At 49.6% G+C, this 14,755-nt stretch overlaps 1 protein-coding gene across 1 annotated transcript in view; it reads left to right on the top strand.

The window, feature by feature from the left end:
• The first annotated feature begins 12,807 nt into the window (after positions 1 to 12,807).
• Positions 12,808 to 14,755, top strand: part of GAS7 (growth arrest specific 7) — a 218,192-nt gene continuing 216,244 nt past the window's right edge. The window contains exon 1 of the mRNA XM_046674952.1: positions 12,808 to 13,437. Coding sequence (XP_046530908.1) covers positions 13,255 to 13,437 — 183 coding nt within the window. The 5' untranslated portion in view covers positions 12,808 to 13,254. The remainder of the gene's footprint in view (positions 13,438 to 14,755) is intronic.

The raw sequence follows: 14,755 nt of genomic DNA on the forward strand, positions 1-14,755 counted from the left end.
ATTTAGCAGAATCTTAAATCATCTTGGTAGCATTCCGAACATATAGATAAAGACCCTGAAGGGGAAGGAGGGAGCCATAGAGTGTGCGAGCAGGGAGATTGATCTGCTGGTGGAATCTGGCTGACAGGAGTCTTGTTTTCCCAGTCTGAACCAGAATTGCAGGTCTCCTGTTTTTCTCTCTCTTCTCTGTGCCAGGACAGAGGGACACATAGGGAAAGCCGGAATTGCTTTGCAAAGGATGGTGCAAGGATTTTTAATGGTCGGGTGGGAGAGTTGATAAGCCCTCCAGATGGCGAAGAAAATGCCGATTATTAACAAGTTTCCCATGATCCAAGCAGAGGAACCCGCAGAGCAGCAGACACTCAGACAGTTCAGTTCACCTGGGAAGTTGGAACTGCCAAACGGGCACAGCCAGGGAGGTCTCCAGCTGCAAAAAGAGAGCCAGGCTAGTCCTCCTAAGCCTGGGAGTAGATATTGACAAGCCGTGGGTACTGACAGTTACATTCTAAAAGGAGCCGGGATTTGCACTTACATTTTCCCATTTCTTTAGCATTGTTTCATCACGAGGCAGTGTGCATGTAGGAAGCCCTGCCAACATATTTGATGGAAAAACTGATACATGAATTGGTTCTCTTTTAGTTTATACATTGCTTCTACTGCTGAGAAAAATAATTTGAAAACAGAATTCTACTTTTTAATTCTAGAAGATCTATGTCTCGGATCACAAGCGTATGATCTGAGGCTCCACGAGCCAAGCCTGGGGGAGACTGAGGCCTCTGACCTCACCTAAGTCAGCGGTCACCTGTGCTCCCCTTTACCTCTGTACCTCGGCTCTGATCTGGTCCATCTTCCAGCTGCCAGCATCACCCCCAGGCTCCTGGAGGAACACTCTCCCTCCAGGGTCAGTTGAATGCTGACTCCAGGAGGCAGTGGATTGCTGTGATTTTTATCCTCCCAGCATCATTCTTCTTTTTTCTGGCATCAGTATCCTGGACCTCCCTTTGGGAAAACATCTTTGAAGTTGCTGAGGGGAGCTGAGTCAGCCCCCTTAGTTTCTAGGGATAGCCATATATCCATATATCACAGATTAAGCCAATCTGCGTATCCTATCTTCTGGATGTTCAAGGGAGGGCTTGAAGAGAGGCAGCCTTAGAACTTTTATTTCAAATACTGGAAGAAAGAATCTCCATACCTAGGCTGAACCTGAGTGTCCATAAGACTGGAGCTGCTGGGTGCCATGGTAATGAGAGACCTTTATGAGAATAAAGCAGACACAGAGTTATGTCCAATCAGAAAAAAGCAGAGATAAGATATAGAGAGAGGTCATGACAGTTTGAGACACTGGATCCAGCCATGCCTGAAGCTTCATACCCCTGCACCTTAATTTATATGAATCAATACATTATTCTTTTTTGTTGTTGTTGGATTTTCTGTTACCTACATTTAAAAGTATCCTGAAAAGTTGAGGCTGAGGCACATGCTGCACCTTTGTAGGAACAGTGCGTCTGGGTATTCTATCCTTCTAGAGAGGTATATTACAAAAAGGTGCACCTGCCTGCTTTAGCTGGAGCATGGCCAGACTGTCAGAGTTCAGCCTGGAGTGCAGTCACCACTTGCCCCATCTGCTGGGTTTCCTTGTACAGGGACTAACCTGCACAACCATACTTGGCAGTCCCATGATTCAGAAAGGATTTTCTCCTTGCAGCCAGCCTCCCAGATGGCCTCCAATGATCTTCACCTCTTGGTACTCATGCTCTTGTGTAGTCTCTCCCAGCCCCGTGTAGTGCTGACTGTGTAACCAATAAGATATTGCAGAAATAAGGTGAGTAACTTCAGAAGCAGGGTCATAAAAGATACTGCTGCTCCGTCTTACTGGCTCCTTGATCACTCCCTCTGGGGGAAGCCAGCTGCCATGTCAAGAGGACACTCAAGCAGCCTCGTGGAGAGCTCCACATGTTGACGAACAGATGCCTCCTGACAACAGCTACCACTAGCTCGCCAGCCACACGAGTGAGCCATCTTGGAAGCAAGTCCTCCTGCCCCAGTCAAGCCTTCGGATGATGCAGCCCCTGCTGACATCCTGACTTCAACCTCATGAGAGATCCCAGGCCAGAAGCACCCAGCTCAGCTCTTCCCAAATTCCTGACCTGCTCAGACTACGTGAGACGATGAATGTTTATTGCTGTTTTAAGCCACTACATTTCGCAATAATTTGTTCCACTAACTAGTGCACCCTTCTTCTTCCGTCTTCTCTTCCTTGGATCCATTTCTTCCTCTTGGCTAAATTCCCTCATTTCTTTGTCAGGCTCCCCACGCCCTGCTTTACACAGCCCTTCAATCCTACCCTCTTTCTTCAACTGCAGTTTTCTCTCTAAGAATCACCCTTTGGCGCTGCCCCATGCTTCCTCTCCTATCTATGTCCCTGGCCCTGCCCTCCTCCTCCATCTGAAGAAATGGCTTTCTCCTTCATTCCTCCCCAACCATTTTCCTCTTGACAAATGTCCTGACAACAATCACACTTGACAGTCCTTGCTATAAGAAAGTAGATTTCATTACGTATCTCAACAGACTGGGAAAATTTTGTTTTTGTTTTGAGGCTGTTGTTCTGTCCTTTGCCCCATCTTCCCAAAGCCCAGAGGGGGAAATCTCCCACATGCTCTTCTGTGGGGAAGTCCGGGCAGCCTGAAAAGGCCTGTGAATTCTGATTTTTCACAGGGCTTTTGCAGTGGCAGAAGGGGGCTGGGGAGCAGTAAGCCACGATCGCCATGGCAACACGCTCCCTGGTGGGTCCTGGGCTGCACTCCCAGGCAGGGAAGCAGCTCCCAAGTGTGTGTCCCTTACAGAGTGGGCATCAGAAGGCGAGGCTGCCCAGGAAACAGAAGGGGCTGAGGAGTTAGGCTTAGCAGGTGTCCCACCTCGAGAGGCAGACAGCCAGGTGGGCAAACCAGTGAGTCCGCAGTAAGAATGGGGTAAGCTGGACCCAGGGCCTAACCACAGCCACCCACGTGGGCAGATCTTTGCCCTCCCTCTACAACTTTTACTCCCTGATGAGGTGGTCAGTTCTGGGCCGCAGGTGACTCCCGCCTCTGGAAATGAAGCTCAGTAAACTCCATCATTCCCAAACTTGGCTGCACGCTGGCATCACCTGGAGATCTTTAAAAAATGCTGATGCCTGGCTCCCATCCCCTGGACATTCAGATTTCCTGGGTATGGAGGACGACCTGGCCGTCAGGGGGTTTAACTCTCCAGCAGATTTCAACGTGGACAAAGGGTGTGAAGCACTGTACTGTGCCAAGGGTCTCAGCCAACTCTGTGCACGAGAACCTCCTGGGGAACTTAAAGCACACTCCCCAGATCTCACCCAGAATCTCCCTAGTTGGTCCCAAGTATCTGAATTTGTCACAAGCTCCCAATGATTCTGGTGAGCCACCGGCGTTTCATATCACTAATCCAGCATAACATAAGGCAAAGATTCACAGAGTGCGTGGTCAGTAAGGAATGTGGGAGGAGCCAGGTAGATGGGAGACTTCCATGGGCCTCGCTTTACCTCTAGGGGTAGGTCTGGATGGGGGATGTTGCACTGAAACCATGAAGTTAAAATTGTTATTTGCATAGACCAAAAATGATCTGGCATTATTATTTTTGTGTAGTTTAATCTAACACTAATTTACTAGGAGACATTTGGCTCTGGGCTAGATATTTTTTCTTTTCTTTCTTTTTTTTTTTAAAGATTGTATTTTTCCTTTTTCTTCCCAAAGCCCCCCGTACATAGTTGTATATTTTTGGTTGTGGGTCCTTCTAGTTGTGGCATGTGGGATGCCGCCTCATTGTGGCCTGATGAGTGGTGCTAAGTCTGGGCCCAGGATCCGAACCTGCAAACCTTGGGCCACAGAAGCGGAGAGCACAAACTTAACCACTGGGCCACAGGGCCGGCCCCTATTCTCTTGAGTCTTTTTTAGTGATTCTTCCTGATCCCTAGCCCCCTATTGTCAAAGTGTCAGTTGGCACTTACTCCTGCTGTGCAGATATCTTGTTTTGGGGTCTTGTTGACCTCTGGGAAAGCAGAGCCTTGTTGTACCAGTATCACCAGCTTCGAATACCCAGAGAGGACCCCGGTCCCATGCCCTTTCATCTCCTGGAGGTCACTCACGATGCTGGCTGGCACAGGGAGCCTTAAAGCGCAGCTGCTGCAAGGTTCTGCTTCGACCCGTTCCCCAGGCTGCCCCACAGGCCCACAGGAGTAGTTCCTGCGTCTCAGTCTCTGGCCCCGAGGTGATCATGGGGAGGCCTTGGGAAAGATTCTTCGGGGGAGATCCTGCTGGGGACCTCAGGAGGAATGGAAACCTGCATGCATACATTTCCTCACCAAGATTTTTCTGGAAGACTCTGGAAGGAATTTTTATTAGCCTAGAGAGTAAATAAGCATTACTTCCACCTCCTTAGGATACCAGGCCTGGAAGTTTCCACAGACCACGCTCTGGCTTCTCAAACCCCCGCAGTGAGTTATCTTACAGTCTGAACCCAGCCGGTGCACGCTGGATGGAGCTGGACCCCTAACCAAGAACAGGGCCCAGACGGCCTCGGGCGAGCCTTCCTGTCTCCCGCGAGGCAGGCGCCCCCCCCCCCCCCCCGCCCCTCCTCCCCCCCGTGTCCCCATTCTGCAGACGAGGAAATGGAGGTGCAGGGACGTGAAGCCACGCGTCCCAGCGTGTAATTAGTAAGCGAAAAAGTTGGGACTTAGATGAGCCTAATAATTTGAGTCTTCGTTAATAAACGGAGGGCTAATTATAGTCGTGAAAGAGACTGTTCCTTTTCTGTTGTGATTAATTCCGAATTTATTTTTAGTCTTCAAAAGAATGGAGACTCATGGGGTTTTGTTCAGAGAAAGAAATGCTATCCCTCACAGGCTTCCTTGGCCAGCCCCTCCTCCCAGGGGAAGCCAACTAGCAGCCAGGTCACCCTTGTGCGCCTTTCTCAAAGCTCAAGAGTCCCCAGGGAGGTGTGTCACCCTAAACTACTGGGAATGAAAACTCGAGAGCTATTTTCACACCTAGATAAGAGGAGCACCACTTACAAATGAAAACCCCAGCTCCAGCCACACGGTTGGGGGAAGAAACGAGGATCTGGCTTGTCTTTGGAGCAAGAAAAGTGGGGCCGCCCCTCTCATAAACATCTTAAACTTCTTCTATTCTAAGCTTACTTAGGGTGGATTTTTCTATGCTGTAGATATGTTAATAGCGGCCATCAAGTTGGAGGTGGGTCTTGGCCCTGGAGACTTCCTGTCTCTTTAGGATGGCTTTGCACATCTCTGCTGGGCTCCTTGGAGGATATTCTGTTATTATTTACTCCCAAAGGGCAATCTCATTTCCATACTTCCCTGCGGCAGCCGGGGACAGTGGGAATGGGGCGGAAACTCCTTTCACCACCCACTCGCCAAGACCAGTGAATACATGGACTTCTACTTCTAAATGTTATTTTTGGTCCCACGACTTACTTTCTTTGAGACTCTTTTTCCTTCTCTCCTCCCTGTTTTCTTTTCTTCCCTTCACGCTTCTTTTGCAAATGAAACCTCTAGCTTTCCCTGTGGAAGCAGGGTGGGGCTGGGGTCCCTCTGGCTTCGGAGACTGTGTGGGGGAGAGGGGCTCGGCTGGGAGAAAGATGGGCTTGCTTTTCTCTTCCCTCCTCCCTCTCTGCTCTCTCTTCCCTTTCCCCTCTCTCTTCTGCCCCGTTTCCCGTTTTCTTATTCTATAGTCTCTGTCTCTCCTATTCTCCGTATATCTGTCATGCGCTCTGCCTCCCACTTTCTGCCGGCCTCTGGCCCTCCTTCCACTCTCCTTGTCATCTTTTCAGATGGTGGTGTGCCTGGCCAAGTAGGAGGCAAAGTAGGATTATTACTTACAAATAATGACATTCTCTGATGCTGCAAATAATACCTGAAAATGTATGACAGCTTTGGTGTTTGGGATGGCCTGCACTAAAATGGTGTTTCTCAAAGTATGGTCTGGGGACTCCAGCAGCATAATCTGGGGGTTTTGTTAAAAACGCAGATTCCTGGGTCCCATCCCTGACCCACTAAATGGGAATCTCTGGGGGCAAGGCCCAGGAATAGGCATCATTTTTATTTATTCTTATTGGGTTTTTTTGCAGAGGAAGATTCACCCTGAGCTAACATCTGTGCCAATCTTCCTCTGTTTTTTAGTATGTGGGCCACCAGCACAGCATGGCCACTAACAGAGTAGTGTAGGTCTGCGCCCAGGAACCAAACCCGGGCCTCCAAAGCAGAGCTCCCTGAACTTAACCACTATGCCCCCGGGGCTGGCCCTAGGCGTCATTTTTAACATTCTCCTCGGGTAATTCCTATATACACTGTCAAAAACCAAACTCTGCACACTGAATAAAACAAGGCAGAAAGATGAGTTTATCACCAAGACTTTCAACCTGCAAGCTGGGAAACTCGAGGCTACAGGAGCAATGAGTTCTGAGTTGCTCACAGACTGAGAGGTTTTTATGGGGTAAATACAGAAGTCTTTTGGCTTTTTCAGCTGGTTGGTTGCCTAGAGGTCTTTTCTTATTTCAACCATGGTAGGTGAGTCAGGGGAACAAGAAGTCCAGAGATGGCGTCAGCAGGCTTGGTGTTTGGGGATTGGCTGGTGTCCTAGAAGAGCTGTAAATTCCTGTAAGGTTAGGTTAAGTTTCCTCTATGCATCTGCGTCGACCATCTCCATTTTGTCCCTGACATGAGTGACTCCATTTTAGTTTGGTTTTACCTTACTTAAGTTTCAGACTCTTTGGCTGGACCTGTCTCAGACTCCAGAGGGAGACCCGAGGAGGGGATGGATAGAGCTCCTAATGCTTTCTCTTCCTCGTAGGCCCAATGCCAGGTTTCTCTAAGAAGAGAACTGGACTCATTCATTTTCTCGAAAGTCACGATTCCAAAATGCTTATTTTCAGTTGACTAACTTTCTTTTCCTTCTTCCTGTCTTCTTGAAGCTGACGCTCAAGATCACTGATTCCCAAGAAGTGTACAAAATATCCCCATGGTACAGGAAAACAATATGAGAACCTCTACCTGTATATAATATGTATTTTAACATAACTCTCTAAAAATCATAATTTTGTGTATTATAATATGCTTATTAGTTTAATGGTTCATGTATTTAATTTATAAATAATAGAAATAGACATATTTGGGAGTTTTACTGGTAGAGACGCACAGTCAAAAAGTTCAAAGAGCATCACTCTAGAATGTAGATTATGTATTATTTGAGGTCAGGGACAATATTATTTTCTTTAACAAACTGTATTGAAACATAGCAACCATATAGAAAAGTGCATGAATAAGTATATAGCCTGGAGAACAGCCCTGTGTAACCAGCACCCAGAACAAGTAGATTATTACCAGCATCCCACATACCCCCTTAGGCCCACCCTTACCCCAAATAACCACTTTTCCGCCTTGTAGGAATTTCATATAAATGGAACTGTGCTCTATGGATCTTTAGTGTTTGGCTTCTTTTGCTCAACATTACATCCGCGGGATTTGCTCACATGTAGCAAAAATTTGTCCATTCTCAAGGTATCAAAGTATCGAGTTTCCCACTGAATAAATACAGGATGCTATGTTCAGCTTTTCTAACTATCAAGCCTTCCAATGGGCTCCCCCCAGCAGTGTATGGGCGCCCCAAGTATCCCCATCCTCACCAACCCATGGTACTTTCTCTTTTGTTTTGATATTTCCCGCCCGGTGAGTACATACGGTTTCCTCCTTATGATTTTCACTTGCTTTTCTCTATGATTAATGAGGTTGAGCACCCTTTACTGTGTTGTGGCCGTTTGGGTATCTTCTCTTGTGAAATGCCTGTTCTAGTCTTTTACTCTTTTTTTCCCATTGTGTCCTCCACCTTTTTCTCATGGATCTATAGGAATTCTTAGTATATGCTGCCATATTTCTCTCTCTATCCCAGGGCCAGCCCATCGTCCATTTTATAGCATGTGCTTCATAGCTCTTCAGGATGTTGTTGAATGAACTAGCACGCATGCGTGGGAAAAAATACGCTTGTTGAATGAATGAGGCCTTTACATATTTTTGTTTATTTTTTGGTTTATGATAACAGCTTTATTGAAGTATAATTTACATACCAAAAACTTACTTGTTTTAAGTGTACAATTCAAGGATTTCTTGAGTTGTGCAACCATTACCACACTCCAAGTTTAGAACATTGTCATCATCCCCACAAGAAACCTCCCACCTCTTTGCTTACTCCGTTCCTACTTCTAGCCCCAGGCAACCACGAATCTATGTACTATCTCTATAGATGTGCCTTTTCTGGACATTTCATATAAACGCAAGCATACGACACGTGGCCTTTTGTGTCTGGCTTCTTTCACTCAGCAGACTGTCTTTGTGGCTCATCCATGTGGTAGTCTATCAGTGCTCCACTCCTTTTCATGGCTGAGTGAATATTCCATTGTAGTGGTATACCACATCTTGTCTATCTATCCATCAATTGATGGACATTTAGATTATTTCCACTTTTTGGCTGGTATAAATAGTGCTCCCGTAAACATTCATCACAAGTTTTTGTGTGGCCATTTGTTTTCATTTCTCTTAGGCAGATACCTAAGAGGGAATTGCTGGCTCATACAGCAAATTTATGTTTAATTTTTTAAGAGATTGAAACCCTTATATTTCTCTGCCATCCTTAGGCTGTTGATGGAAAGGCATACAAGGCTGTCCTGGGTGGAAAAGAAATCTCTGCCAGCACATAATTATCAAATGCACAGTTTTGACAGAAAGCTGAGAAAGAGACACGAAAGCCTGCTCTTGGGAGCATGCAGTCTGATCCAGGTGTTCTAACACGTGTTCACAGAGTAACCTGGCAATACGGAAAATCTGAACACAGACAGAGGCCCAAACGATCCATGCAAAACGAATGCAGGAAGGATGCGATGCCTACTTTGTGTAAGACTCAATGTTTGGCTTTAAGAGGGATGGATGGAAATTCAAAATAAACAGGGTTTCCCTCCTCTGAGTTATGAAGAGTTAATCAGTAAAATAAGCCTTAGTTATCAAAGAAGTTAAAAAATCAAAGATTCAAATAAAAATTCAAGGTACTAATAGAAGGTCAGAGGAGGAAGGCAAGCAGGAAGACAGTTAAGGGAGAAACTCATCTTTCCTTTGAGATCTTGTGAGAAAACAGAAACTCACAGTGTGTGTTCCTTTAAAGTTTTTGGCATCTAAAAGATGTAAGTTTCCATTTCTATTACTGTCCTGGAAATCTTAGTTCAAAAAGAAATGTTAGACAATAAATAACAAGGCCCATTGGACTAGATAATAATAATTGCCAATATTTGATTACTTAATGTGCCAGGCATTGCTCTAAATAGTTTACATGTTTACTTATTTAATCCTCTTAATAACTCTATGAGATAAATATTACTATCCTCTTTCAATGATGAGGAAAATGAGGCTCAGAGAGGTTAAATAAATTGTCCAAGGGCACACAGCTAGAAAGTGACACAGGTGAGATTTGGATACAGGGAGTCCAAAGCCTACATATTTAACCACTAGCTACATTTAACCGTCTCAATTTCCATATTCCAGTTATTATTATTTTTTTTAACAGAATGAGTTAAGGCTCAATGTCTGTTTTTTTTTTTTTTGAGAAAGATTAGCCCTGAGCTAACATCTGCTGCCAATCCTCCTCTTTTTGCTGAGGAAGACTGGCCCTGAGCTAACATCCACGCCCATCTTCCTCCACTTTATACGTGGGACGCCTACCACAGCGTGGCGTGCCAAGCGGTGCCATGTCCGCACTTGGGATCTGAACCAGTGAACCCTGGGCCACCAAAGCAGAACGTGCGTACTTAACCACTGTGCCACCAGGCTGGCCCCTAAGATTTTTTTCATCAATTACTTTCTATAGGAATGTTCAGTTCTTTCTTTCTTTCTTTCTTTATTTTAATTCAGGTATAACTGGCATATAATACTAGTTTCAGGTGTACAACATAATAATTCAATATTTGTATATATTGCAAAATGATCACCACAATAAGTCTAGTTAACACCTGTCACCATACATAACTATAAATTTTTTTCTTGTGATGAGAGCTTTTGGGATCTATTCTCTTATCAACTTTTTTTTCTAAGAGAAAGCCCTTAATTAATTGATTTTTTTTTCTTCTTTTTTTTGGTGAGGAAGATTGTCCCTGAGCTAACAGCTGTGCCAGTCTTCCTCTATTTTTTTTTTTTTGAGGAAGATTAGCCCTGAGCTAACTACTGCCAATCCTCCTCTTTTTGTTGAGGAAGACTGGCCCTGAGCTAACATCCATGCCCATCTTCCTCTACTTTTATATGTGGGATGCCTACCTCAGCATGGCTTTTGCCAAGTGCTGCCATGTCCACACCTGGGATCCGAACCGGCGAACCCGGGGTCACCAAGAATCAGAACGTGTGAACTTAACTGCTGCGCCACTGGGCCGGCCCCTTCCTCTATTTTGTATGTGGGACTCTGCCACTGCATGGCTTGATGAGCAGTGTGTAGGTCCCCACCCAGGATCCCAGCTGTGGACCCCAGGCCACCAAAGTGGAGTGTGTGAACTTAACCACTATGGCACCAGGCCAGCCCTTCAACTTTCAAACATGCAATTTGGTATTAACTACAGTCACCATCTGTACATTACATCCCCATGACTTATTTATTTTATAACTAGAAGTGGAAGTTTTGACCTCCTTCTTCCAGTTATTAGATTTGATCTCTAATCTCAGATGGGGAAATAGACCCAAAGGTGTCAGGGGACTTGTCTGAGCTTACTGATAGAGGGGAGATCAGGGACAGGCATTCCACTGACACTTGTCCAGTCTTCCTTCTATCAAGACTGACACGGGTATCGCCAGTGAGCTCTTTCTTAACACGCCCTTTGGGGCTGAGCCACAAGGACGTACACGTTTCCTGTGTCTGGCAGGTGGACTAGAGGAAGCAGCACTTGAGGTACAATAAGCCAGCCCTCAGTGCCAAGCCTGGTTCTGCTCTGCTGTTGATGGGGACAAGTCACACCCTCTGAGCCCAGTTTCTCCACCCATAAGCTGGGGGCAATAATCATACCAGCTCATCAGGTTACAGGAATGAAATGAAAGAACTGAAGAAATGGACAGCCACGATCAATGCCCGTGCTGCAGCACTGTTTGGGGCGGGTCATTTGGAGCTGAAGTGTATGGGATGCTGTGTAGACCGAGATTTCTCAAGTCCAAACTGGATCACAGGTTGCTCACAGGTACCACGGAGGATGCTGGGTCGCAGAAAGGCCCTGGACCATCTGCCCTCCTTGAGCCAAGCCGTATCATCAGATATGAAGCCCGAGGACAGCCTGCTGACAGTCACATGTTCTCCTGACACAGGAAATTTTCGTCCCTTTAGGACTTGATGAGGTTACTTTTAGTGGCTGTTTTCTATATCGAATTTCACAGCTCTGCTTTAAGGGACACTTAGTGGTCACCGTGGTCAGGAGTTTGTTTTCCCATGTCTCTAGCCAAGCAAGGGTCTGTGAATTTGCAGTTGATGGAATATGATCAACAGTCTGCATCTGTCAACTCACCCAAGGCCAGAGGCCAGGCCGAGGCCGCTCAGGTGAGACGGCTGGAAGATGGCTCGGCAGCGATTCCCAAAGCTAGGGTGAGCCTGGGCATGAGCATCTTTAAAGTTACTCAAGTGGTTCTAAGGTGCAGCCAGGATTGAGAAGCACTGAATCAGCACAGGAAGATGTGCAAAATCTTACGGCTCCTGCAGCCCAGCCTGAGTGCTTTTATAGAGCATATCCAGGCCAGCAAAGTGAGAGAGAGGCTGGGGAGGCATTGTGGAGGGCCTGAAAGGCACAGGCTGCGACGCCTGTCCTTAATCTAATAGGCAGTAAGGAGCCATGGACGGTTCCTGAGCAGGATGTATGAGTAGGCAATTAGAAGTATACAGAGAGATTAAAGGGTCCAGCTATCTACAGCTTAGGGAATGGCCTTTAAGTCTTCCTGTATGGTAGGCTAACAAAGAAACCCAGCTTTCCTTTACTTCTCTACCCTCAATTCAAGGTCAGCTTCCTTCAGTACCCAGGTCCTCTGGTCCGTGGAGAGCAGGGACTTGTCCAAATGATCTCTGTAGGTAGCTGGCAGCTGGCATGGAATGCGGCAGCCTCTCCTTGACGTTCGTGGACTGAGCAGACTCCTCAGCCTGGTCCATCTGGGTTTCAGGAGGGCGGGTACCCTGGGCCAGCCTCCTCTGCGCGTCAAAGCACTGGGGGCCGTTCCTCTCACCTTTCCCGCTTTCTCCATTGATCCCCATCGACCTGCTTCCAATTCTACCAACTCCGACTCCGTCTCCGTCTACTCCTCGCTCTGTACCTCCGCTGTAACACGCTGCCACCTGGCTTCCCGGCTCAGGCGCCAGGCTTCAAACCTGTCTTTCACCCATTGTTCAGTTTCCGGTGAGTCAAGTTCAACCCCAGGTTCAACCACGACATTGACGGCCACAAACACATTCCCCCACAGCCACCTCGGGGGAGGCGCCCGCCCGCCGCCCGTCACCAGGCCTACGAGACAGGCGCAGAGCGGGTGTTTCCATACCAGCAGCCCTCGGCGGTTGGGGTGTGAGCGGAGAGACCCCTCCCCGGTGACCTGCCCGCTTTGAGAGGGAGCGCCCGGCCCTCAGCGGGCGTGGCCGCCCTGGTCCAGCCCCCGCCCGCCCCGCCCCCTCGTCTCAGTGAGAGCCCCGGCTCGGCCACCCGGCCGCTGGCCCCCTCTCCACGTACGCCCGGCCACTCCCTCGCCGCGGAGCCCGGCCGAGGGTGATGCTCCGGGTCCCACCTCCCTGGGGAGCTGCGCATTTCCGCGCGCTAGGGCGGCTCCAGCTCCGGCCGGCCCTCGCGGCGGCAGCCCGCGTTCCGCGTCCCCGGGAAGTTGTCTCCGGAGCCCGCGGCGCCTCGGTCTCCTCCCCCTGAGCCCCGCCCCCCCGCCCAGAGCTGGGCTCTGCGAGCTGCCCGGCCCGGGGGCGTCGCCGCTGCCTCTCCGAAGCCAGCGAGTCTCCGCTAATCTGCGTGGGGCGCGTGTCCCCCCGCCTGGCCGGGGAACCCCGCGCACCCCCCGACACGGCGCGCGCCCAGAGCGCGGGAGCCCGGAGCGCCGGGCGCCTGGGACCCCGCGGAGCCGCTGCCCAGCCCGCGGGGCTCGGCAGGGATGCAGGCTGGGCTGTGAGCCCGGGCGCCAAGGCCATGTCCGGCGCCCGTTGCCGGACCCTGTACCCCTTCTCCGGGGAGCGGCACGGCCAGGGGCTGCGCTTTGCTGCCGGCGAGCTGATCACGCTGCTGCAGGTCCCGGACGGCGGCTGGTGGGAAGGCGAGAAGGAGGACGGGCTCCGCGGCTGGTTCCCGGCGAGCTACGTGCAGTTGCTGGAGGTAAGGGGCGAGGGCCGGGGCTGGAAGACCCGGGGCTCCGTCCTCGGCGCGCTAGCATACCTGTTGCCTGCACCAGCGGTGCCGGAGCCGTCCCGGTACGAGGGACGGCCCGGGACCAGCCGGGGGCCGTTGCTGCGCGCCCTACCCGTTGCTCTGCGCTCCCGGGGGCGGCAAAGGCAGCGGGCGCCCTTTGGGGCGCGGGCAGCGCGGGGATCGCCCCCTGAGCGCTCCCCGGGCAGGGCCTCTCGAGCACATCGTGGCCGCCTGAGGAAGCGAGAACTTGTTGCCTGTGTGAGTTCTGGGGCGGGCGGGCGCGTTCCCGGCAGTGGCAGGGGCCGGCGAAGGGCTGCCAAGACCGGCGGTCTGGGGAGGGCGCACGGAGGATTGGGGGTCGGAAAAGCGGCACCGATCTGGCCCCGCAGCCCAGTGTCTCCACTCGGGAGCTCGGAGCCTGCTGGCCCGTGGACGGTCGTGCTGCCCGGGTCGGGCTCCCTGGCCGCCTCGGGGCCGCCCACTTGCTGGTCAGCTGAGCCTGGCTGGCCACCAGCCTGAGCCCCGTCAGCACGCTTGATCCAGGGGTGCCACAGCCCCCAGCCAGTGCCCCCTCCCCTGTTCCAGCCGCCTCCCGCAGTCCCCGGCTCAGAACCTGAAAGTGGCTTGTTCCTGGGGTTCTGGTCTGGCCCCGGGGCTACACAGGACCTGCTGCGCCAAGTTGGCTGGCTGTTTATTGTCTGGGTGACAGTTGGGAGGCCTCGCCGTCCTCTAATCGCTGAGCGCATGGTCACAACCTGAGTAGGATCCGAAGTTTCTCAAGTCCTTTGGCGGGGGGGTGGGGGTGGGGGAGAGTGACCTTACAGGACATCTCCTTTAGTAAAAAGCTGCCCGACCCCAGGATTGTTGTGAAGACTAAATAAGTGGTTACCCACAATTGGCTAAGTATACAGAACCATTTTAGTAAAACACTGCCCAAATCATGGAGACTGAATTTATTTATAGTTTAACCCCCGACCTACTTCACAAAGAACAAAGTAGCAAATTTTAACTGAAAATGCTCCATGGGACTCAAAAAAAAAAAAAAAAAAAGACAGGTAGGAGTGGAATGGTTATTGGTGAGTTTGCCTGTGGAAATATTACAAAAAATAGAGCCTGGTCTCATAGAGGGACATTGTGTTTCTTTCCAGAGGAGAACCACAAAATCTCTCCTAAATGGATTAGTAGCATTTGAACAAAGTTTAGTCTGGAAGGAGCTTTCATGGGCTGTCAGCAGAGAATGTTCCGGAAGCCTTTGGTTCTGTACTTTGAGAAACCTGTGTGTGTA

Source organism: Equus quagga, chromosome 11, assembly GCF_021613505.1.
Source record: "Equus quagga isolate Etosha38 chromosome 11, UCLA_HA_Equagga_1.0, whole genome shotgun sequence".
NCBI lineage: Eukaryota > Metazoa > Chordata > Mammalia > Perissodactyla > Equidae > Equus > Equus quagga.